This window comes from Notamacropus eugenii, chromosome 1 (assembly GCF_028372415.1).
Source record: "Notamacropus eugenii isolate mMacEug1 chromosome 1, mMacEug1.pri_v2, whole genome shotgun sequence".
In the NCBI taxonomy this organism is placed as follows: Eukaryota; Metazoa; Chordata; class Mammalia; order Diprotodontia; family Macropodidae; genus Notamacropus; species Notamacropus eugenii.
In genome coordinates, this window is record NC_092872.1 from 9471865 (window position 1) to 9498439 (window position 26575).

General features: G+C 43.2%; 1 protein-coding gene across 16 annotated transcripts in view; it reads right to left on the bottom strand.

The window, feature by feature from the left end:
* OBSCN (obscurin, cytoskeletal calmodulin and titin-interacting RhoGEF) overlaps positions 1–26575 on the bottom strand; it is a 322112-nt gene that overhangs the window by 84382 nt on the left and 211155 nt on the right. For all 16 annotated transcript variants that reach the window (XM_072652736.1, XM_072652782.1, XM_072652744.1 and 13 more), the window contains 16 exons: positions 25856–25934; positions 24595–24719; positions 23672–23869; positions 23108–23140; positions 22134–22232; positions 19578–19796; positions 17612–17684; positions 16218–16285; positions 11479–11601; positions 8730–8869; positions 7770–7970; positions 7234–7316; positions 5882–6055; positions 4990–5149; positions 3081–3197; positions 1671–1835 (listed from right to left, as the gene is read on the bottom strand). In XM_072652736.1, the coding sequence (XP_072508837.1) occupies positions 1671–1835; positions 3081–3197; positions 4990–5149; positions 5882–6055; positions 7234–7316; positions 7770–7970; positions 8730–8869; positions 11479–11601; positions 16218–16285; positions 17612–17684; positions 19578–19796; positions 22134–22232; positions 23108–23140; positions 23672–23869; positions 24595–24719; positions 25856–25934 (2057 nt within the window). The remainder of the gene's footprint in view (positions 1–1670; positions 1836–3080; positions 3198–4989; positions 5150–5881; positions 6056–7233; positions 7317–7769; positions 7971–8729; positions 8870–11478; positions 11602–16217; positions 16286–17611; positions 17685–19577; positions 19797–22133; positions 22233–23107; positions 23141–23671; positions 23870–24594; positions 24720–25855; positions 25935–26575) is intronic.

Below are 26575 nucleotides of genomic sequence, written 5' to 3' on the forward strand. Positions count from 1 at the left end.
GTGTCTCAGAGTCTTCAAAGTACTAAACAGTAAACACTTAGAGGGCTTAGTCAGGCACATATGTACACAGATCAGTAACGACATGGTGCTGCTAGACCTCACTTTACCAATTAATTAATGCAGCCACTTCCTTGCTCTTAGGATGCTTAATTAGAGCCCTCCCATCCCTTTCCTCCACCTAGTTTTGTTCTATTAAAGTCCAGCTTCACAATTAGAAAAATTAAATATGCAATAAATGATTCCAAACAATTAACTCCCACATTATACGTACACACAAGTCTATGGATATACATATATTCTCACAGACATTCACTGTAGCTAAATTTATTTACTTTTAATTTTTATTATTCTATTAATCTTTATGACCTTACCTGTCACTTTATTAAATTTATTAATTACTTAATATGTCTAGTATGTTGAGATGCCTGTGCTTGGCAATGGGGGGAACACATAGTTTAAATAAGTGATGGTCCCTGCTCACATGAAGCCTTGTCTAGTAGGGGAAGATTAGACAAAACGTTATGAGACAAGTGCATTACAGAAGGGCAGACCAAACGCTAGGTAAAGTCTGACAGGGACTATCATTAGCCATTAGGCTCTAATGGGAGGCCTTTTTAGAAGAGCCAGGCTTTCAGGGTTAAGTGTATTGAGGGAGGGAGGGGAGGGAAGAAGGAATTCTAGCTACACGTGATGGGGATAATAGGAGCAAAAGCACAGAGGTGGGAGGATGGGAAAGCATTACATTTGTATGGGGAATGACAAGGAGTCTAGTTTGCCTGGAGCATTCAGTATATCTATCCATCCATCCTTCCATCCATCCATCCACCCATCCACCCATTCATCCATCATTAAGCATTTATTAGGCATCTACTATGTACTAGGCACTGTCCTTAGTACCAGGGATACAAAGAAAAAGAAAAAAAAGACCCCTTGCTCCTTCCCTCACAAAGAGCTCAGTCTTCAGTAAGGATGGAAAGGCATGTTGAATCCAGAGTGAGGTCTCATATACCAGCATGAACATAGATGCAAACAAACATAGGACCAGAAATTTATGTCTTTAAGGGATATTAGAGGCTAGCTATTCTGATTCTGTCTTTTTAAAGAGAAGGAAATTGAGACTCAGAGATTAAGTCATACATACCTGTTTCTGTATCCAACATATATAATTCATATGTCTATATGTACATACACAATACATTCCTATATTAGATTGCCTCCTTGAGGACAGGATTGTATAGTTTTTCTTTTTATATTCCCAGTACCCAGCACTAAGTCTTTCCCAGTAGAGGCTAGATAAATGTTGTTGAACCAAAGGGCATATACACGTCAACATCTATATCTAATATACCTGTGTGCACAAACATAGACATATAGAGGGGTGCTTCTGACAGGCAAGGGTCAGAGCCCAGGAAGGAGCATCTCATGGCCAAAACCTGGTCCCTAATTCCCCAGGGCTTTGTCTTAGCCACTGTCCAGAGTTTTAGAGCTGTCTGGGTCAATCCAATAAGTCCTGCCTTACAGGACTTTGCCAGATGCTGAGCTATCCACTAATCTTTTCCTGCCCACAAGGTCCCTGGACTAGACCAAGGCCAGTAAGCTATGTCCTTGGGCAAAAGCTAGGTTAGTTGCCCCAAATCCTGCCCAGCCCAGTCCATCCCAGCCCAAGAGACCTGGCGAATGGGGTCCCCTAGAGCCTCCAGAGTCCCAGGGTAGTTCTCAATGAGTGACACATGGAGTTTGTTCTCAGCCCGTTGGGAGAGGGCAGACACAGTTGCATAGGCCTGCTCCAGGAGGGCACAATTCTGCCCATTTCGTGCCTTGTTCCGGATCAACTCCTGGAAGAGAGAAAACTAGTTAGATCAGTGGGTTACAGCCAAGGTCATAAGTCAACTTTGCTCCTTGGCCTTAGGCCTGAGACTGGACTGGTGATTTCAATGATACAGGGAACTCCCAGGTGAGGTAACTCCCTTTACCAAGGCAGGCTGGCACCTCTTCTGCAACCTTTCCTCTAGTCTTAGAGAGCTTCCTGGAGCCGAAGTGTAAGGCACACCAATTAAAATGTAACTAGAAATATTGAATGTAATAAATAAAAATTCAATAAAACGTCAATAGTTACATTTTAAAACAAAGACAGCACGCAGGGGTCCTTCCATACAGATTAGTGACCCCCATTTCTATTTCAGTTTGACACCAATGGCCTAGAGCACTAAGAGGTTTGAGTGACTTTCCCCAGGTTAAGTGACAAGGGCAGTATGTCATGAGTGAGACTTGAACACACGTCCTCCTGGCTTCCACATCAGCTCTCTATCTACTGTATTATACTTTCTCCTGGATGACCTTAAGTTACTACCCTTGCAAGACAGGTGGTCCAAAGATGAGCGTTCCCATTTTACAGATGAGGAAAGTAAGGCTTAGAGAAAAAGTGACTTGCTCTGATTCAGAACAACTGGGAAATGGCAGGGCTGAAATTCAGCACAGCTGCAGAATCCCTTCTCTATTCAGAAAAAGCTAATAACTCATCTGTCCCACAGGGAAGCATCAACCCAAACCCCCTACAACTGATTCCACATATACTTTACACACATCACAAAGACAACAATAACAACTCTAATTTGTGTAGTGCAATGAATTACAAAATGTTTTCCTCACAGCCCTGCAAGGGTGATTACCCTCATTTTACAGATAAGGAAAATGAGCCTCTGAGAGGGGAGTGTGAGAGCTGGGATTCGAACATAGATCTGATTTTCAAACTATCACTCTCCACTACCGTAAGAGGTTGTCTCTGAGTTTTCACCAACAGCAAGGGAAGGGTCAAGGGCAGCTATGTGGCACAGTGGATAGAACCCCTCCCTGGAATCAAGAGGACCCAAGTTAAAATCTAGCATCAGATACTGACTAGCTGTGTGACCCTGGGTTAAGTCACTTTACCCTATTTGCCTCAGTTTCCTCATCTATAAAATGAGCTGGAGAAGGAAATGGCAAACCACTTCAGTGGTTTCAGTTTTTACCAAGAAAACATAACTGAAACAATTCAACAACACCCAGTAGGACCCAAGGGCCACAGCATATGGTCCACTCACCTTGATAACAGTCTGGTATTGCTGGATCCGGTGGATGGGTTTCTCCAGGTAGTGCTGTAGGGGAGGCAGGGGAGGCTGGGAGGGATCGGTTCCTGAAAGCTTCTCCTCGGAATATTTCTGCCATGAGAACAAGACATTTGGCTTTGAGGAAGAAAAATTAAATGCTCCCAACTGTATGTGACCAGATTGGGTCTATTATTGAGGAATATATGCTTGAGAATTATCTTTTGAAAAAATTTATTGTGTCCAGTATGTACATATGTATAATACATACACACATACATATATACATACACACATAACATACACATATGTATGCAGGTATATGTATGTGCGTATATATATTTTTACACACATATATGTAAATTGCTCTGATCAGGCCCCTTATGACAGACACAAAGTATATAATACAGTCCTGCTCTCAAGGAGGGTGTAGACCAGGGGTGGGGAACCTAGAGTCTGGAGGCCACATGGGGCCCTCTAGGTCAAGTGCAGCCTTTGACTGAATCCAAACTTCACAGAACAAATCCTCTTAATAAAAGGATTTGTTCTATAAAACTTGGACTCAGTCAGAAGGCCTCACCTGAGGACCTAGAGGGCCCCGTGTGGCCTCGAGGCTGCAGGTTTCTCACCCCCATGTAGACATCTACCGAAAAGCCTTCAAAGGCTCCTTCTTTTACCTAGAGAATGCCACACCCAGTTCTTACCCTTGCCCTCCACAGTCTGGCTCTGATCTCCTGTCCAAGTCTGTCTGTACTCTTGTTTCACACCATTCCTCTCCATGCACGCTATACTGAAGTTAAACTGGACCTCGTGTTCCCTGAATTCGACACGCCATCTCCCACCTCAGGGCCTTTGTGGAAGCTGTTTACCCTGCTTAGATTGTTCTTACTAAAATCCCTCTCATCCTTCAAGTCTCCACGCAGGTGATGGCTCCTCCATTCCCTCAAGCTGAAACTAATCCCTCCATCCTCAAATTTTCTTCAAGTACTTAGTTTGGAGCCCTCTTTTGCCCCTTGTAATCAATCTTATGTCACACTTATTAGGGTATGTGCCAGTGTTCCAAATGCCATGATGTTTTTCAGATTAGAAGCCTACCTCTGAACACAGGTCCCTGTGCACAGTATGTATGCATATAATCAGTGGTTGCTGAATTCAGTTGAATTGGATGATGGGTAATGACATAAAATCACCACTAATAACCATTACATGGGGGGTACAGAAAACAGTGTTTTAGGGGTTCAGAAGAATGAAAGCTCACCGAGACCTAGAACAAGGGTTCTTAAGGGTCTGTATCTAATATATTTTGTAGACTGCATTTCAGTATAATTGGTTTCCTTTGTAACCCTATGTATGTCATTTTATGCATCATAAGATGCTGACCCTGAGAAAGGGTCCATAGGTTTCACCAGGCCATCAGAGAGGTCCACGACTAGCTCCTGGCCTACAGTGTTAGAGGTGGGCATGAAAGTGGGCTTTGAAGAAAATATAAGATTTGGAAAGGCAGAACTACAGAAATATGAAATTTTAAGAGCTAGAATAGACTTTTGGGATTCTCTATACTATCCCCTTTGTTTCACAGTTGAGGAAACTGAGACCCAGAGATGGAAAGGATTTTTCCAAAGACTTTGCTAGCAGCAGAGCAAGGAAGGGAGACAGGAAGGCATCCTAGGAGGGTGAATAGTGAGGTTAAAGGTGTAGAGGCAAGAAATCATAAGTAATATTTGAAGGGCGTTGAGCAGACTAGAAAAGATTCATAGTAGGGAGGAGGTCAGACGGGAAATACAGACTGCACCCAAACGATAGGAACAATTCCCATTTCTACAGTGTTTTCAGGTCTACAAAACACTTCCTTCATAGCCACTCTCCTGGGCAGATAGTACAACCATTCCTGGAAAGGTCTGCTGACCTTGTAGAACTCCTGGACAGCCTTGCTGACGACCACAGACTCCGCTTGCACACGGCCCACAAGGTACTGGATGTACTTTTCAAAGTCTCCTTCATTCTTGATGAAGCACATGGCCACATCGTCGTCTGTATCACACTTCTGTAACTCCTGGAGAAAGCAACTGCAGGAGAAAGGTAAAGGTTCAGGGGTGGCTGGCCTCTATCAGCTCCCTCTCCCAGTTTTGTCCTTCATCTCTACCCTATGTGCCTCTCCAGACATCACACATTGGGGCACTTGTCCTAGACTAGGTCAGAAAACTCAAGGGCAGGGCAAGGTTGGGTTTAGGACCAAGCTGGCATTGGTCAGGCTCTGGTCTTACCAAGGCAGGGACCCCTTCCTGGTAAAGGAATGGTATGGTAAGGTAGGCTCCTGACTGACAGTTGACACCGGACCTCAACAAGTTAGCTAGGTCCTTAAGGCAGCTTTGGGGCACACTCTAAGGTGCTTCTGACTGCTGTAAATCTTCATTGGGTGTGTCCATTCAGGTCAGGGAAATAAGGAAGAAATATGGGGACATTCTCCTTCTACACTCATTTCACAGAGACCTCACAGATGTTATCCCATTTGATCTTTGCAACACCTCCATAACAGTGATGCTATCCTTGTCCCCATTTTACAAAGGAGGAAACTGAGGCTCAGATAGGATAAGGTGGACTTCCCAACTCCAAGTCCAACACTATCCACTATGCCACTTAGCTGCCCTTGAAAACACAGAATGTCAAAACAAGAAATACAGAATGTTAGAACTGGGAGGGACCAGAGAACATCAAAGCTGGAAGGACCTTCTCTGAAAGCATTTGGGAAAGGTGGGGGTCAGGCAGCATGGGTCCAGCCCAGAACTTAGACTACTTACTTTGCATGGAAGTGGCCAATGTCACTTATGTTCCGGAAGATGACAGGTTTCTGGCTGGACACAGAGGCAGGTACATTGGGGCAGGACTCTAAGTGTTGCAAATGGTGGGTTTGCAGGAAGTTGAGGGCACTGACAAAGTCCTGCTCAGAACTCAGCAGCTCCTGGATGACAACACTGTGATGAATAGAGCCAAGAGGAGGGGAGAAGTGAATGACAACAAGACCTCTAAGCTCCCATGCAGAGCCCTCCTCTACTCTTGGCTCCTTACTAGGAATTGTAGATTTCCATTGGCCCAAAACCCAGGTCTTCTCCCTAGCACATGATGTCCAGGGGAGGAATCACCTAATCAAGGAAGGTGGGGAGTAGGGTAGGAGAAGGGGAATAATCATCTAGGTCCCTCCCCAGAAGATGCCTCCCAGGTCTGGATCAGCCCTATCCACATGGTGCTTGTGTTCTATCTTCCTACCAGAGTGTGAGTTGTTTGAGTCCAGGAGCTGTTATCCAAACTTCCTATCTCTCATGGACCCAGTACAGTTCTCTGCACATAGGGCTGGCTTAATATATGCTTGTTTTTCCATGACCTTGTTCCATCAGCACTCATAGACATGGCAGTCTTAGGAGGAAGCCCTGGCTCCCATGTTATTCTGTAACCATGTCTTAGAGTTGCATGCATGAAATTCTTCTTGACTCAACCACAACTACCCAACTACACCCCAAGAGGAGGGACTCTTTGTTTTGTACCTTTGCAAAATCTCACAAGTACCTGCTGAACACATGCTTTTGGGGTTAAGTGAATGAATAAATACGTCAAGATGAATGAGCTACTGAATTCATTCATTCATCGAGCAGTTATTAAAGGGGATGAATGAATGAATGAATGAATGATAAGTGAGCTTTTGTCTTATCTTGTCTAGAACCAGGCCTCTATGTCTCCCTCTGACCATCTACAAACCATGATGCCAATGCTCATCCCACCTCTCAGTTTCTAGCTCCATTTTGTATATTGTATTTCCCCATTACAATGTAAACTCCTTGTGGGCAGGGACCACCTTGCTCATTTGTATTTGCATTAGCAAGTGCTTCCATGCTTGATCATTCATTCATTCATGAGTAAACATAATGAGGAAAAAAGTGAATGAGTAAGTATAAAAAGGGGATGAGTGAATGAATGAGTAAAATATAAGGGAATCAGGTAGTAGATGAGTCAGTGAAAGTGAGTGAATCACTGAATAGGAAAGTGAGTGAATAAACGAGTGAGTGGAGTGAATACATGAGTTAGTGAGAGGCCTCAGTCAGTTCTGGAAGGCTGCTTCCTGATATCCCAACCAACAAATGCCTGGACTCCCACTCACTTTAGCCTCTTCTTATACTCATCCTCTGAGACCGATTCCCCAGGGAACTCTGGTACTTCAGCGGCTGCCCACTCTGGTGAAAGCTGAGGAGGAAATAGGAGAAGTTTTTTCAGCGTTGCCCAGGATCTTGGGCCTACCTTGACTTTTGGAAGGTCCAGGGAGGGCAGGCCAAAGTAGGGCACTGTGAATAGGGGGCAAGGAAGCAGAACCCTATAGTAAAAAGGGGATGGATGGATGGATGATGCAGAGAATACACTTCCTCAAAAGTATAATTTTGCTGAGGGTTTAAGGCAGAGCTGCCTCAGACAAGAACTCTGAGGTAGGGCTTCCATGGGGTGGTGACCCAAAGCATTTTGTTTTCACTGCTCAGATGCCCTCATCAGGTATTAGAGCATCTTAAGATATACGCATCTTAGCTCCCTGCTAGACGATGAGCTCCATGAGGCCTCCAATTATAGTTATTATGCCTGACTTTGAAAGGTTCCCCTGTCTTACTCCATGCTACATCCCCTACTGGCCTATTAGGAGAGGTTTACCTTTAGCCTCTTGTCCAGATAAGCAGGTGACACCCAGCCTTGCCGGGAAGGACTAGACTTGGTGGGCTTGGTCCGAACCAGCCATTTGAGTGGGTGGGCTGAGTCAAGGACTTCCACATACTGGCCTTCCCTTAATGTGATGGCTTCTGGATCTGCTCCCAGGGGCAGGTAGTTGGCTGTGACCATATAGATATCAAAGATCTGTAAAAGGTAAGACATCAAGGGAAGGAATGAGTGGGATGTAGGAACCTGGAAGTCACCCCTAAATCTAGGGTTAGAAGACTTGAGTTGGAGTCCTGACTCTGCCACTAACTCACTGTGTGACCCTGAGCAAATTGTTTAGTCTTCCTGGGCCTCAGTTTTCTGAATTCTAAAATGGATACAATGATCTCCAAAGGGCGTACTTCACAACGTTGTTGTGAGACCAGAATGGGATTATAGATTCAGATAAGGATTAGCAGTTGTCGTCATCGTCATCATCATGTGGGTTGGCTGAGAACTCTATGGTCCCTTCCAATGCTAGTTTTCCATGTTTTCTGACATCTGCTCTACATTCTAGGGCCCCTGACTGTGTTGATATTCTACTATTCTATCAACTTTTGATGATGAGAAATGCTGGACCAGGCGGCCAGGACACCTGGGTTTTGATCCTGGTCCTGCCACTTAACATGTCACTTGACCATGATCATGTTCATTTGCCTCTTTGGACTTCAGTTTCTCCTCTATAAAGTTAGACTTTTGGACAAAAGGAGCTCTAAGATCCCTTCTAGGGCTATAGCTGATGGTTCTAATTCTCATATGACTGAGATTTCATAAGACCTAGGTTTCTTCTTGCTGCTGTCTCAGTGCAGTGCCAGTGTTCAGGAGCTTTATTGGGAGTAACATTAACTGGAGGGTCCCATTAAGGGACAAAAACAATTTTGAGACTGACTGGCCTAAGGCAAACCGAGGAAGACTTACCTCCCCTCTGGCATCCCCATCTTCAGATTCAGAGGAGGACTCCTGGACACTGGAGGAAGGCCGGGACCGACCGTGCCGGGGAGAAGGGGAAGGGGTCTTGGATTCATCATCACTCTCCCCACCAGGGACCCGGAGAGTGGCTGAAACCAGGCACACAGAAAGAACAAGTCATCATAAGGTACAGAAGGTTGGGGGAGGAGGGATTCATCAAGGGGGCTCAGTGTCCCTGGAATATCCTTCTGTAAGATGCACCCCTAATCTTCTCCTCCTGGCAAGTTCCTTCTGGTATATTCTTTGGGAAAGGCCCAGGCTGACTTTTTTACCCTCCAAGCCTTGCTCCTGGCTACTGGACTTCAAGCCTGCTCCTGAACTAGACACTTTCATTTCTTCCCCCTTCTGGTTTTTGTCTCATTTTGTGTGTTGTCTTCTCCCATTAGTAAGGTCCTTGAGGGAAGGAACCATATTTCTTTTTCTTGTATTTGTATCCCTAGTATTTAGCACATACAAATCCTTCCCTCCCTCCTTCGTTCCTTCCTTCCCTCCTTCCTTCCTTCCTTTGTTCCTTTGCTCCTTCCTTCCTTTCTTCCTTCCTTCCTTCCCTCCTTCCTTCCTTCCTTCGTTCTTTTGTTCCTTCCTTCCTTCCTTCCTTCCTTCCTTCCTTCCTTCCTTCCTTCCTTCCTTCCTTCCTTCCTTCCTTCCTTCCTTCCCCCTCTTTCAGGCAAAGATCCAAGTCTATTGTATTTGTAGAAGTAGTATTTTTCTGGGAGGTGAGGGGAGGACAAGGGTGAGATTTGATGTAATAAGTCAATCAAACAAGTATGTCCCAAGAACTATGGCAGGTGCCTGGGGAAACATATACAATAAATGAATTAATAAATTCCTAGGACTTGTAATCAAGAGACCTGGATTCAACCTCCAGTGCTGACATCTGCTAGCTAGGTGACACTGGCCCCTTAACTTCTCTGGTTGCCAGTCTCATCATGTGTAGAACAGGGATAGTCAGACTTGTATCATCTACCTTCACAAGGTTGTTGTTATAGAAGAGCTTTTTAAACCTTCAAATGCTATAGAAATGGTAATTGTTATTATAGCTGTTCTTTCATTTGGGAAATTGTGTTTTTAAGTTGTTCCCTGTCAGAAAATCCCCCGTGTCCAACACCATTCTCCCACTGATGCTACCTGATGTGAAGAACGAAACACCGTCGTAAGATTAAAAATTGTACACAATCTAAAGGGTAAGGGAGAGCTCTGCAGGGTGGAAGAGGTAAGCAAGGTACCTCACACTACTAACAATGACGCGAATGATTTTCTACATTTTTGGTGATGCCTTTATCCCCCAATATAGGCTCATTTTAAAAAATGTTGCCACGTACAACTAAAAAATATGTAAATTATTTGCTATTCCCATTCATTAATCACTTATCATCTCTAAGTTTTCTAGAGTTCCATTCAGATTCTTAACTTATTTCCTATTTAATCTTTTGGTTATATTTGTCTAGGTCTGAAAGTAATTCATTAATATTCACCATTATTATTGTTTTATTGTCTAGTTTTCCCTTCAATTGAATTAACTTATTCTTTGAGTATTTAGAAACTGTGTTATTAGATCCATATATGTTAAGTATTGCTATTGAGACAAGGACTTGATGAAAAAAGTAATTTAAAAGACAAAATCAGAGCCAAGTATGACTGGAATGGTTGCTGGGTTGGTGAAATTATGAGAAAGAAAATGAAAGAATAAGTATTGCATTGATATACATGAAATATTAACCAATCTGAGATATTAACAAAATTGGATAGAATGTTGGATTTGGCATGAGGAAGACATGGGTTTGACAGCTGTGTGGTCATAGGCAAGTCACAACTTGTCTGAACCTTAGTCAGCTCTCAAGACTATAAGTTATATGCATTATGATCTGAATTCATGGAGGTGGTTTATGCACCATCAGAATCATAAGTCCTTGACATTCTGATGTCAAAAGAATTAAAGACAGGTCTCCAGCCCATGAGATGGACTCTTTAAAAAGAACTTGTATGAGGAAATGGACCAGCACTGCACAGGATAAATGAATAGTGATTTGTACTCCTCAAGGGAGTACCCACACGAATTATACCACAGATACCTCAAAATACCAGAAAATAATAATAATGGTAAAGTTAACTCTGTTATGAGGAAAAGTTAATATAATGTACTTCGAGAGAAGAAGTGTGGTAATGAGGAGGGTGTTGCCATCAGGATTAGCTTACAGTTAGCTCAGTAGTGTGATCATGAGTGAATCACTTTAACCTTTCTGAGCCTCTGGTGACTCTGAGAGTATAAGTTATGCTGTGTTAGTGGAGGGAATTTACACACTGTAGAAATCCGAAGCGCTTCTGCCAATATGGAATGATGCACTCCAAAGTCAAATAGAAGAGGGCTCATGGGTGACTCACTGTTAGGAACCATTGGCACAAGAGATAAGCAAGGACTGGTCACAGACAAGATGAACTTGCTAATAAGTGCAAATGATCAATTGGCTTTGGATGACTGATTATTTGTGAGGCAGATGGCAACTCTGCCCAGTCCTGGTGGAAAAGGAGGAGGGAAATGTATTCCTCTTTCTGCTTTACTATTTTCTCTAGTCCCCCCACCTATGGGTCCTATTTCAGTAAATGAAAAGCAGCAGGTCTATTCTTGCTTCCTAGGAGAGGAGGTCAGAGGGCCAACCTTGAGCTGTGGGCTCATGGAGAAGGTGTATGCTTTGCTCACCCTGAGTGATCTTGGCAGACACCATCTCAGTAATCTGGGATGTCAACTTCTGGAGGAATTCTTCAGTCCCAACATCAGCAAGGGAAATGTGGCCTCGGCCTTCATCAGTCTCTGATGGTTCTCCTGAGGGTGCAGAAACATGGAAATCATCAGGGTAGACTGAATAATGTTTCTCAGACTTTAAGGCTACTTATAAGTCATAGAATCACAGGGCTGTTTTTTCTTTTAAAGCACTCGAAGAGACCTCAGCAACATAATCTCCTTTAATGTTATCCCCATAATAACATATGCAACAACTGATCACCCAGTCTCTGTCTGAAGACCACTAGGAGGGAAAATCCATTTCCTTCCAAGGTAGCCCATCCTGCTTTGGGAGAACTCTAATAGGGCAGCTAGGGGGTGCCATAGTGCACAAAGCGCTGGGTCTGGAGTCAGGAAGACTCTTCTTGAGTTCAAATTCAACCTCAGACATTTATTAGCTATGTGACCCTGGACAAGTCACTTAACTCTGCCTCAGTTTCCTTATCTGTAAAATGAGCTGAAAAGGAAATGGCAAACCACTCCAGTGTCCTTGCCAAGAAAACCCCAAATGAGGTCATGAAGAGTCAAACACAACTGAAACAACTGAACAATAGCCATGGTTAGGAAGTGTTTTCCTGACCTTAGGTTGGTCTCTTTGCAGCTTATATGCATTGTTCAACCATCACTTCCAAGAGAAGTCAGCCTTGTCCTTAGTTTGGTCTCTCAGACTCTACTTCCAACACTATTAATTCAATGCTTGTTTGCACCCTACAACAACTTCTGACAGACTTCCCTTTCTTTCTCCAGGACAATGCTGCTGGGTGGTCTGATTCCTTTTATTCTCTCTGAAGTCTGAGTGTCTGAAGGGCTGTCACATGGACAAGGTATTAGACTCATTATACTTGATCCCAGACGTGAGAAATAGAAGCAATGAGTGGACGTTGTAGGGAGGAAGGTTTGGGCCTGATATAAGAAATATTTCTAAAAAAATCTAGAGCTATTCAAAAATAGAATGGGATGCTTTTGGAGGAAATGAGTTCTGCATCGTTTGAGATCTCCAAGCAGAGATGGGATAGTATGAGATGTGGTCATAGGGATCTGGCTCAAGTTCAAGATGGATCAGATGCCTTCTGAGATTCCTTTCAACTCTGAGGTTCTGTCATATAGAATTAGTCACCAAGTCATGTGGATTCTTTCTTTCTTTGCAAGTGTCTCACACTGGTCCTTTCCTCTCTATTCCTACTGTCCCCCTGGTCCTGGCCCTCATCATCTGGATGAGTGACACAATTTCCTAAGTGGTCTCCCTGACTGTAGCATCTTTCCCCTATAATCGATTCTATACTAATTGTCATCTCTCCAAAATGTCACTTTGTCCATGTCATAGCCATGTTTGGAAACCTTAAATGTTTCCCCATTGCCTACAATGAGAGGTAGCATGCATGGTATAGTAGGAAAATGACAGGAGTCAAAAATCCTGGGTTTGAGTCCTGACTCTGACACTAACACTGAGAAAGATTTTTCACTTCTCTTTTTCCTCATCTGTCAAATAAGGATGGTGATGTTTGCATTCACAGAATAGTCATGGGGAGAGTGCTTTAAACCTTAAAGAGATTGAACAATGGAGCCTCAAGAGAGAGTGGAAAGAGTATTGGATTTAGAGTCCGAGAGGTTCAATCCAAATCCTGTCTTTCTCTTCTGAATCTCTTGTTTTTAATCAGCAGCAGTGATGAAAACACTGTCTATGACCCGAAGGTCTTCACTTTCTCATCCAAGACTATCCACAATCACTATCATTTGGGCCCATGTGAATCACCAGAAGTGTCAAGCAGACATCTACTTGAGCAAGTCCAAGGAGGTTCTCAGCCACTTCTTGGATACAAGTCCCAGGAAGACAGAAGACCTCTTTATTATTGGTTTTAACTGCTATTGTTATTTTTGTCCACAAATAGATGCCTCAGTTTTCTTCAGCAGTAAACCACCCATGGCAAAGGGGTCAGTATGACATAATGAATAGAATGATGGGTCTGGTGTCAAGACCACCTGAATTCACAGAATCACAGAATTTGATGACTGGAAGAGATCTCCAAGGCCATTCAGTCCAGTCTATATCCCGAAGGAATTCCCCTACAACTCTGGTTTGAATCCACCTCAGACACGTAACTAACTGTGGGACCATGGGCAGGTAACAACCTCTCTCAGCCTCAGTTTCTTTCTTTGTAAAATAAGGCTAATAAAAACTACAGTATTTGCCTTACAGAGGTTTCTTGTGCAGATCAATAAGACGTGTATTTTAAGTACTATATTCTCTGTGTGTGTGTGTGAGTGTATACACGCATATACACACATACACATACATATATGTCAATTGTTATCATTATTTTTATTTCTTTTTTCTCTGGTCCTTGGTGAAAGATATTCAGTGGTGCGCAGGTAAAGTTTGTACAACCAGATGTCCAGAAAAAAACCGTATGCACAATACACTTTTAAGTTTAATTGGTATTGTTAACATTTTCTCCATCTTTCTTAAGTCTAAACAGTTAACAAAAAATAAATCAGGCCCTGATTTGTAAGCATCTGCCAATTTCCAAGGTGCAAATTACCTCACTGAAAATTTAACAACTGACTCTTGAAAGCCTGTTTGAGCCGGTTCCACAACAGAGAGAGCCTATAGTCCCACAGTATCATTCCTTAGGGAAATAGTGGTTGCTTCCTGTCCACAGTATACAGCAACCTGCTCTTTAGGAAAAGCCTCAAATATGTTTCTTAGCTGAAGTGTTCAGTGGTGTTCCTCCCTCCCCAAACTCCTCTAAGTGACCATCTTTGACCCTCCAACCTCACGATCCAGGGGAAATTCCTTTTGTCTTTTCAGATGATTTTTCTTGATTTTCACCTTATACTCCTTCTTTCTTTTTTTCATTTTAAGGAATATTCTTCCTGATAACCTGGAGAGTGAAGAAATGCTTCTTGAAGCATTTCTTCTTTATGTTCTTCTCTAGGAGGGAGACCTCTGGGCATGGATAGCAGCAGTCCTCAGGCTGTGACAGAAACACCAACATTTTGTGCTCAGTGTGAGTCCCTAATAAATTTTCTTTTCATTCCTGACATGCTGGCAGTGGACTCCTTGGTCTTTGGAGAACTGTTGGAGCCAATTGCATAAAGGGACCTTCACTTCTGGAGTTGCCCCTCTCGTGACCTCATTCCCCACTTAGCCTTCCCTCACTTAGGTCTTCCCTATCTTACCAATACTCCTTACCCAACGATCTTCTTCATGCGTCTTTCTGCTCTGAACCCTCCTCCTTTTTGGGCAGGAGTCCTCTTCCTCCAACTTATCCTTTTCCTCGGGTTCTTCACTTTTTCCTTCTACCCCTGCTTCTTCTCTTCAGGTTCTGTTCATGTTCTTTTCCTCCTCCAGATCTTCAGCCTTTTTCCTGCTTTGGCTCAAGACATTCAGCTGCTCCTCAAGTCTTCCCAATTTTTCCTCCCCAAATCAATCTCTGGCCTTCTTTGTGATCCTAAATCACCTTCATCATTTCTTCTTCTGCTTCAGCCCAAATCCTCTGTCTTTTCCATAACTTCCTCATAGAAATCCCCTTCTCTCCTTTTCACTTCTCCAAATTCTTCTGAGTCTCCAAAGCCAACCTGAGGTGCCATTTCTTTTGTAATGACTTCACCAGCCCATTAACATCTTTCCCTCACTTCTCTAAGAACCTGTAGTCCCCAACATCTGTACCACACGTGTGATACCTGCTACATGCTATCTTACATTATTCTTTACCGCTTTTTACATATATATCCTAGCTATACAACTGGAAGTTCCTTGAGGACAGGGATGGCTTCAGGACATGACCCCATGGACCAGAGCACACCAACAATATCCATGATGTTTTCTTGGCAAAAATACTGGAGTGGTTGGCCTTTTCATTTCCAAGACACTGCTTCCTAATTTATTGGTAATAATGATACCAGCCTATTTATACCTAGTGTATAAGGCAAAGTCTTACACTGCCCTGAATCGATGCCTGCTAGACCGTGCACTCAACTCTTATCAAAGCTCTGTATCTTCCTAAAGAGTCTAGCAGTAGTAAGTGATTAATGGATGTTTGTTGAATGTTATTGGCTTCGATGATGGTCTGAATGATGTTGTTCTCCTGGTGCTGAAAATTCACTTAATTTAGTTCAACAAGCATTTATTAAGTGCCTACCATGTGCAAAGCTTCATCTCTATCTGTCAAAGTCATTCTCATCCTTCAGACTCAGGTTAGGAGCCTTCTCCTCCACTGAGCTTTCCCTGATGCTTTCTCCCAACTCTTTGATTTCCTGAGCCATTTTCTCTAGATCACTCTTCTCCAATCTCATTCCACCTTGTAGCATATTTACTCTCACATGTCACACCCATCTCCCCTCCCCCACCCAATTAAATTGTCGGCTCCCAAGAACTGCATAACTTTTCCTCTTTATATTCATAGTTTTCATCACAGTGCCCAGCAAAGACTGAACTGAATTAATAGGTTGAATGGTTCTTGATATAGAAGCATAGCAGGTGCTCAACGAACAACATAACATAAACAAAACACTTTGCAAACGAAGCTCTGTGTAAATGTTGCCTATTATTACTCATAGCTGGTATTACTTGTTGATGGACTGACCAAACCCTATTGGTCCCAGCAGTGGAAAACCACTGAGAAGCCCAGGTAAACGATGTCAACTGCTCCTCCTACCTTTCTTTGGTCGGTCAACCTCAATAAAGTCTGTGGTTTCTGATGTCTGGACTGAGCCGGCTCCCACTCTGTAAGAATAAAGGGCAGTGAGCAAAAACCGGGCACTAGAAAATTAGCAACCTCATCACGGCCAATTCCACTGGTCAAAGGCACATTTACGTACTTTGTAACCTTATTTCCTCTAAGTCCCCTACCCAATAAAAGCCATAGAACCCTAGAGTGTGTGGGCCAGGAAGGATCTTTGAACATGGACTATTAGATCCAGAAAGGTTCTTACAAGATAGAACATGTCAGAACTGGAAGGAGCCATAGAACATGGAATGGGTGGGATGTGAGGGCTCATGGAATGTAGAATGTTTAAAGGTAGAAGGGACCTTAAAACACAGAATGTCAGAGCTGGGAGAGACTTTCAGAGCATAGAATGTCAGCGATGCAAGGGCTGTTAGCAGAAATCTTATAATCTAGACTGTCAGAGCTAGAAGGAGCATTAGAGACTTTTAAGTCCAACCCCTCATTTTATAAATGAGGAAATTAAGGGCTAGATAAGGAAGGTAATTTGCCTAAGGACCCAAAGTTAGTCAGTGGCTTAGCAAGACTGATTCCCAGGCCAATGCTCTTCTCACTAGATCGTGCTATTTCTACACATGAGCCATAACATACATGCATAATACTCAAGCATGTAACAGGTAATACACATAATGCATCACCTATCATTACACATGTGTATGCACAAGAACCATATACACGTATGTACTATACTTCACCTATCTTAGGATTATAGTTATATATAGGCAAATATGATTAACTTATGTGTGTGTGTGTATAAATATCATATATTATATAATGAAGTGATCTTAGGAATCATCTAGTCCAGGTCTCTCATGTTATAGGAAGAAAGGAAACAAGCATGTATTAAGCACCTACTATGTACCAGGTGCTGACTAGACATTTTTATAAATATCACTTCATTTGATCTTCACAACCCTGGGAGGTAAGTGCTGTTTTATATATATTTATATGTAACATATTTATATATAAGTTATATGTATTTTATAGCACTTTAAAGTCCCCAATTTATAACTGAGGGAACTGAAGCAGACAGAGGTTAAGCAACTTGCCCAGGGTCACACAGCCAATAAGTATCTGAGGCAGGATTTGAATTCAGATCTTCCTGGCTCCAGGTCCAGTCCTCTATCTACTGGGCCACTTAGCTGCCTTACAGATGAGGAAGTTGAGGTGTAGAGAGCTTAAATGGTTTGCCAAAGCCTCTTCCTCCCTCTGGTCACAACTTAGACAAGAGAGTAGAAGAAAGGTTGTTTGTCATGCTTCCCCAGAATGTGAGCCATCTTTAACACCACCTTGGTCCCCTATCAGGAAGATGGGCTGTCACTCACCCCTGCAGCAGGTTTGAAATGAGGGCTTCCTGGACTTTCTTCTGCTCTTTAGCTGCCCCACCTGCCTCTGGAGCTGTAAGGAGATCAGAAGGAGCTGTTACCTTCAGGGGAAGCTGAGACCTAGATGGAGTGAGGGGAGCTTTGCCAAGCTGTCCTCAGGGACTACAGTCAGATAAGGGAAAGGGCTTTCTGCACGCCTACCCTCTTTCTGGCACTTTTTACAGTTCTACATGGAATTTTGGAGAAGGAAGTGGAGATTTCAAAGTGTATATTCCCGTTAATACGTGAGTATAAATTCCCTCTACAACACTCCTTACATGAGGTCTCTCCTAGTGAGAGGGATTTCACTGCCATCTCAGGCATCTCTGGTCACTTTGGGGCAGCTCCGGTTGTCAGGAAGGTCTTCATTCTGTGCAGGTGCAATCTGCTCCCCCCATAAGTCCCCCCACTAGTTCTGCTCCCTGCTTGGTTAAGAGAAACAGGCCTAGCCCCTGGTGCACATGCTACCCCACAGGTGATTGGAAGGAAGAGTCGTGTCCTACTAAGTCTTTGTTTCTCCATACCCCTCCTTTGGCGAGAGTCCTCTTTTCCTTCAGCTTGTCCTTTTCCTCAGGTTCTTCACCTTTTCTTTCTTCCCTTACTCCTTTTTTTCCACTCCAGACCTTATGTCTGAGTTCTCACTCTTTAGCTCTAATCCTTTTCCTCCTTTGGCATAAGCCATTCAATTCCCCTCAAGTGTTTCCAGTTTTTCCCTCCCCAAACTGATCTCTGACCTGTTTTATGATCCCAAATCACCACCATTTCTTCTTCTACTTCAGACCAAATTTGAGCTTAGATCTTCAGACTCCTAGGACACAGCTCTAGCCACTACATCACCCAGCTGCTTCTAGCATCTTGTTGTGCCAGGACTTCCAGTCCCCTCCTGTTCTACGGAGGGTGGTGCCATCTTGGTCACCCTCTTCAGAACACGCTCTAATTTATCAATGTCCTTCCAAAATGCAGCTCCCAGAACTAGACACAATGTCCTGGATAGAGTATGCTCAGAGGACAATAGCACTGTCATCTCTCTTGTGTTGGACAACAGCCTCTCTTCAGACAACCTAAGATCACATCTGGCGTGTTGGTAGCTACATTGTGCTTTTGGTTCATATTTAGCTCACAATCAATCATAAACTCTCCCACTGAGGAAAGCTGAGTAGAGACCTGCTCACATGAGCATTACATTCATGTACAGCTTCACTACACTGATGGGAACACGTATGTGCATTCTGTTCTTAGAAGCAAAACAATTCAATATTCCTATGGTGGCAATCCAGTTTGCCACTCCAAATAAAGAGGTCTTGTGGGACAGCACAGGGGAAAACAAGGTGACAAAAGCATCCACAGATTTCTCCTCCCCGCTGCTGAGAATGAGGAGCTACTTTGGTCCTAGGCCAGCCACAGAGTAGAACACATTTCTGAGGCATCACTTTCAGGGCAGTGAAGTCCCACATGAACAAGTTAGCTGATCGAGGAGGGGAGAGTCACTTTCATTGCCTGACTTAATAATAATACCAGGTGTCACTTTATAAGGCTTCTAGTTTACAAAGTGCTTTGAAGACAGCTCCTTTATCCTGATGATAACTCTGTAAATCAGGCAAGAGCAGAGATGGTTATCTTAGTTTTATAGATAGGGAAATTGAGGCACAAAAGGATCAAGTTACTTGCTTAAAGTCACACAGAGGTCCTCTGACTCCAAATTGAGTATTCTATCCATGACACCACATTATTCTCTTGGTTTGGGGCTGTGATGCTGGTTTTCCATTATAACCTACTCTCCTATTCCCTTACCCTGTAAGGTTTCACTTGGGGATAGCGATCTCTTCTCTCAGATCTTGAATTATGACCCTAAATCTGCTGTTCCTGACCCCAACTGAGCTGGCTAGGGAACCAACTTGTCTCCACTTTCCAGAAGGCGGGGACTCACCATCTGTGACTTTCAGGGTAGCAGAGCAAATGGACTGTCCAGCCCTATTAGTGGCAATGCATGTGTAGGAACCCTCATGTTGCTTCTTTATGTCTAGGAGGATGAGACTGTGCTGAAGGTTGGAACTAGCAACCTTGTAGCCTGGAGTGTCAGTTCGGATCCAGAGGACGTCTTCATTGGCTTCTTCCTTTAGCCAGTTCACTGTTGGAGGTGGCTGCCCTGTGGGAGATACATGGGAAAGAATAACTCCTCTGGCATCAAAACAACTCAAATCAATTCCAAGAGAATCTTATTATTTTACTGAGTCCTATCTGATATCGCTTTGATAATTTGGTATAGCATTAAAACTGCACATTAATTTTGGTAATGTCATTTTTATTATATTGGCACAGCCCAGGCATGAACACTGCATATTCTTCTAGCTATAAGCATAGTCAATAAATGTTTATTATGACTACTATCCAGGAAGTGTGATGGAGCATGTGCTGTCATAGATAGAATACTCAGTTTGAAGTCAGAATACCTGGGTTCAAATTTTGGCTCTGTGTGATTCTGGGCAAGTAACTCGACCTTTTTGTGCCTCAATTTCCCTATCTATAAAACTAAGACAACAATCTCTGCGCTTGCCTGACTTACAGAGTTATCATCAGGCTCAAATGAGATCTCTTCAAAGCACTTTGTAGTTGAATCTACACAGGTCTTTTGTGTGCTTTGTGAGACTGATCCCCAGAGAGTTTACACATTTTGTAGTTAGCTCAGTTAACAGTAATAACTCACATTTCTAGAGCAATTTAAAACTTACAAAGCTAGTTTCCACAACACTCCATGAAGTTAATTGTGCAAACATTATCATTCACATTTTACAAATAAGTAAAACCAAAGACAATAGCTAAAGTGCCTCATCCATGGTCACCCAACTGGTACCTGAGCTAGGACTTGAATTTAGATTTCTTGACTCCTAGTCCAGTGTTCTCCCTACAGCACTATGGTGCCTTATTGAGTGCCTACTATGTGCATGTGAGATATAGTGGTGTTGGAAGACCTGGCTCCAACACTCATTGGCTCTGTGATCCTAGGCATATCATTCTCATTCTCTGGTCCTCTGTCTCCTCTGTACAATGGGAAATACTTAGCACTACCTCTTGGAAGACAGAACTCTGTAGAAAGCTTACCCTTGATGGTCAATCTGGTGATGAACTTTTCTGGATATCAGTAGGCTGGTCCTCAAATAACAGACACGCAATCCAACCCTCAGCTCATACTGAAGACCCCTTAGAATTTGGGAGGCTTCCTAGCTTCCCTGGATTTCTTCAGCTCTCAGCTAAAGTCCTGCCCTCTGCAAGATGCCTTTGCTGATCACCCTTAATGCTACTGCCTCCTCTCTGTGGGTTACCTCCAATTTAACCTCTATTTAACCAGCATCACAGCCCCTGCTATGTCTTGTTTGGACACAGTTGTTTGCATGTTGCTTTCCTCCCATTAGACAGTGAGCTCCTTGAGAGCAGGGACTGTCTTTTGTTTTTCTCTGTGTCTCCACTGCTTAGCACAGTGCCTGGCACAGAATAGCCACCTAATAATAAATGCCAGATGTCTCAGACTCAGTCAGACCTTACAGATTACTAGTAGGCAGAGCTCTCCAGAATCCAAGGTCACTTTCATGCCATGATGAGGCATCAGAGAACAACAGAAGAGAAAGAAAGAAAGAAAGAAAGAAAGAAAGAAAGAAAGAAAGAAAGAAAGAAAGAAAGAAAGAAAGAAAGAAGGAAAGAAGGAAGGAAAGAAGGAAAGAAAGAAAGAAAGAAAGAAAGAAAGAAAGAAAGAAAGAAAGGAAGAAAGAAAGAAAGAAAGAAAACCCATATCTCTACAGGCAGATAGGATAGGAATATATAGCACTCTGCATCTCTCTGGAACACTCATTTATCATGAAATATTATGTATTACATAATAATACATTCCATTACAGCTATTTTCAGTCATGCTGTATCCTTCTGCCAGACTGTGGGCCCCCTGAGGGCAGGAATAATCTCGTATAAATTTGTACCTTCCTCAGAGATGAACACAATAGATGCTTAATAGATATCTGCTGAATGAATGGCTACCATGCTGTGTGAACCAAATGGGTCTTCATGATTTATAAAATGCTTTCTTTGTAACAGCTCTGTGCAGGTATTAGCATCTTTCTTTTATAGACGAGGAAACTGAGGCACAAAGATGCTTCTTCTGTCCTATGCCCTGGGTAAGACTCCTGGGGGAGAACTGTATTCAATTCTTTGCACTATGTCTTAGGGAGGACATAGACAAGCAGGAGTATGTCCACCAAAAGGCAACTAGGATGGCTTTAGACCAGAGAACATACCATGCAATATCCTAGGGTTCTAGTTACCCATTCTCCACCTGAACTTTGATCACAGGGATGAGGTCAATTACTATCTGTGTGACCTTGGAAAAGTCACATCACCTCTCTGACACTCAGTTACATCAGCTGTAGCTGTTGGAAGGAAAGTAGATATCAGTTGTACGGTGTTAGAGAAATGGGATTTCATCTTATTCCTTTACCTTCAACTTTCACTGACAGGGTGATGCTAGAACCCTTCTTCACTTTCTTATTGGTAAATCTTTCCAAGAACCTTGGAGGCACAAGTTGTTCATGAAAATCTGAAAAGGAAAATAGCAGTTGGAAAGGTCAGGCTTCTAAGAAATGGACCAGTGAACAGCGAGGAATGGCTTCCCTTTTCCTCTGGATCCACCTCTTCCGGGAAGCCTTCCCTGACTGCTCCAGCTCACATTCCTCTCCTCCAAGCTTCAGTAGCAATGATAATGTTCTCTGCTCAAATCCAGAAGTTAATTTTATACCTGCCACTCCTCCTGTCTTTGAAGGTTCAGATGAAGTCCCTTCTGGGAAGTTCTCCCCAGTCATCCTGACTCTGGTTAATCTTCCCCTCCACTAAACTCCTACTTTGTACTTCTGGTCTAAAGCACCATGACTTAGGGCTTGCTTACGTATATTTTTGTCTTTCATTATTCCCTTTACTCTACGTGTGTGTGGGAACAGGGCTGGTTATTCAAAGGGTGATGAAAAGATGCATGATGGGTGTAAATATGCTGAGAAGATGCAACTCAAGATGGCGCCCCTGAGAAGTGGCCTGAAAGATAGCATTAAGGTAGACAAGTATTGAGAGAGAGGGGTAACAGATGGATGGCCCACATGCCACATTGGTAGCTATGGAATGTTAAGAGAAATAGAGGGCCTCCAGTGTGTTGGGTAGACTGCATCCCCTTCCCCATCCTTATCTCTGTCCCTCTCCTTACCCCTACCTTTATCCTTATCCCCATCATCACTATCTTTAACTCTATTTGTCTCCTTATTTCTATCCCTATCCCTCTAGATTAAGGATGACATGAGGGCAGGGACTTTTTTCCTAAATTTTATACTCCTCTCAATGTATTGCACAAGGCTCTGCATACAGTAGGTGCTTAATAAATCTTTGCAGAATGAAATCTATTATCTTCCTTGCCTATGATCTTCTTACCTGACTTTATCTTCTTTTCTGGTTCATTGGGACCTTGATAATAATACATAAAAAGAAAAAAAGCAGTCAAGGACATATATTTCCCAAATGGCCCCCACTTCCTTTATTTTTGCAGGTGGGATACAGTGATGAAAGGGAAGTAGCATGATTTTGTGAACACCCACTCCCCCCCATCCCTCCCATAGATTACTGCTTTGTTGTGGTAGCAGGTCTTGTGTAGCTAAATGAAACTATGAGCTATGACATGTAGGGTTACAGTGGAGAGATGGACAGGTCACAGTGGAGAGTTCTGACAAAAGGTGATCCACTGGAGAAATAAACGACAAACTACTCCAGTATTTTTACCAAGAAAACCCCATGGACCATAAGCAATAAACATAAGCTTGGGCAGACTTCAGGAGATGGTTGAGGTTAAAAGGCCTTGGTGTGCCTTTTTATCCACGTGTGTGTGTGTGTGTGTGTGTGTGTGTGTGTTTTCCTCTAAGAAGACAAACAGTGACAGCAGCCTGCCAGGCCAAAGGTCCCATGCAGGTGTTGTTAAAACACCAGGGCTGGCTGGCTTACCTTGGACCAGCAGCTGGGCAGAGGAATAGGCGGAGCCAGCAGCATTCCTGATATATGCAGAATACTCCCCAGCATCTTCCTTTGTGACATTGAGGATTTCCAGAGTGTGAACTGTCTTCTTATCAGTCTTTAGGATCCGGGAGGAAGTAGATAAGGGCTGCCCATCTTTGAACCAATAAAGGCGGGGCACTGGGTACCCTAGAATGAGAGAGCAGACTCAGGGTCCATATCTGGGAGGAAGTGGGTTTCCAGAAATGCTGCCCTAGGGAGAATAGCGTCTAAGAGCTGGGGAAGCCACCTAATGTTCATCAAAGCAGAACAGTGGTAGGAAGGGAGACAGACTTTCCTCTCCTCTATCAACATTTTTTGTACAAGCCACTAGGGATATTATAATCAATTAACAATTATTCATTTTAAATTATTAGGAAGAATTATTAAGAACAATAATAGAGGCTGGCTATTTGACCATGGACAGGTCATTTCTCTTCTCTATACTTTAGTCCCCTCATCTGTAAAAATGAGAGTACTGGAATAAATGAGCTCTAATATCTCTTTCAGTTGTGACGTTCTGTGTTCTAGGTTCCTTTTGATTCAGTCTGCAAAATGGAAATGGTAGAATTTTAGGACAGAGTAAGCCAGAGAAAGATTCTTGGGGTAGAGAGTGTCTCTCTGTCCCAAGCTGCATCACCCCAGGAAGCAATTCCTCACTTTACCTACAAATCAGGCTGACCTTGCACACAGATCACATGATAAGATGGTCAGAGCCATCTGCTGAATTTGGCCTTGAAGGTTGGAGATGGTCAAAATTCAATCTATCAAAAACCAGACCCCTAGAACTTCCCTCCACACTTTACCCCTTTCTGGGAATTTCTGAGTAGACAAAACTTCCCTTACATCCCATGCCATGGATGCTCCAGTCTTACCTTTCACCTTGAGATGAAATTTAGCTAGCCGGGCACCAGGGACCACCTTGATGTCCTGGAGCTCTTCTAGTATCTGGGGCAGCTGCCCTTCCTCTGTAGTTGACTCTGTACCCTCTTGTTCCCGGCTGATGGGTGATTTGTAAGCAGGGGTCACAGAAGGCAATTCATAGAAGTGCCCCCCACCCCGACCCACGAGGAAAGGAAACAGAAAATTGGGTTCAAGCCAGGCCTCTGGGGAGGGGATGGCTAGGGTGATCGTGGCTGGGGAGGAGGCGAGAAGAGCAGAGTGGAGAAGCTTGTGGGGCTTTTACCATATAAGTCAGGGATAAGTTGTTATCTATCACTTAACAGACCCTGGGACATATATATGTTAAGTGAATGAATAAACCCTTCGTCTGATGGGTCATTGAGGCATGGAGGTGACACTGGTTTCCCAAAGGCTGGGCAGGCAGGTTCTAGCAACATCTATGAATGTGATTCTGATGACTGATAGTCTGCTGCCTGAAGGTCAGCCTAGCTAAGTAGAAAGAAATTCATCACTAGCTCATTAGCCACTAGGGAGTATACTGTGGCTTTGAATGTGGCACTGGTACCGAGGATAAACTAAAAGAACCTCCAAGAGACACTTCTAGTCGATTAGAAAGACTCCCCTTCCCTGCCCATGGAGATCTAATGGGAGAAAATGAATAAGGACTGCATGGAATGAAGAGGTGGTGGTGGGCTGTGGTTTTTTGAACAGTGGAGGAAGTGCCAGCATTATTGGGATCATGAATGCATCAAGATAAGAATGAATGAATGAAGTCAATGGCACCCCCAAGGCCATATTTGGGGCAGACAAGGAGAGCTAGGATGGGGTGAGAGGATAATATTCCAGATGAGACCCTCTGCTCTCTGAATACTATTTTCACAGTTTCCTCTGCTATGTCATTATAAATCTCTAAGACCCTAACTAATAGAGTCTAACTAATGGAAAGTTGAGAGCAAATCCCAAATCATTCTCCTCCTTCTTCATGTTCTTTGTTTTAAGCCTTTTTTCATCTCTGACAATCCATCACTCTGTAAAAACTAAAATGGTGGAATTTCCTCCTCCTCCCCTTTCTCCTCTTCTTTCCCTTCTACTTCCTCTGCTTTCTCCATCTCATCATAATATATTATAGGAGCACCCAAAGCTTCAGTTATCTAGCTTTCTGGCTCTTTGGGTATCTGTACCATAGTCCCAACAGCCCCATGCTCCTTTGATAAAAAGTTAGCTTTTTATTACCTGGACAGGTATCCCTGAGCACTGAAATAGGAAGAAGTCTCTGTAGCATCGGCTGCCGTGTCATAGTCAGTGCTCGTCACTGGGGGAAAGAAGTGAAAGAGAACCCTGGGTAAGAATCAGGCTCTCAAATTGGTGCCATTTTGTCTATCTAGAGCTTAGGCAATTCTTTTAGGTTTTTGTTTTTTGGGGAATCAGTCCAGTACACAAGGTTACCAAAGACTGGTATTCTCCAATTCTCCTCTGAAGTCTTTCAGTTCACAGGATTGAGAAAGCATACAAGAACAGCTACAATTGTGGCCCATCTTTCTCTCTCATACCTGTTACAAGACCCCAGCATCCATGCTACTGTCATATCTCACACTACTCCCCTTCATACATTCTACATGACAGACTGGGCTACTTCTCATCTCCTTTACGTTCCCACTTCAGCTCCCTATTTCTGGACTAGAATGTCTTTCTCCCTCTTTCTCTTCACCTATCAAATTACCCTTCAGCCTTGAAAGCCCTCCTCCAATGTCACCTCCAGGAAGCCTTCCCTGAATCCCTAGTTAGGAATAACTGTCCTCTCCTTCAGTTGTTTCACACAGTATTTTGCATCTAATCCACTAATCATGTGTTATTATGTATCATAGTCATCTTTTTTGGGTGAAGAATCCCCTAGTAGACATCTTCTTGAAGGAGTCAGTGCAAAGAGTTCCCTAAACATAATAAAGATTAATA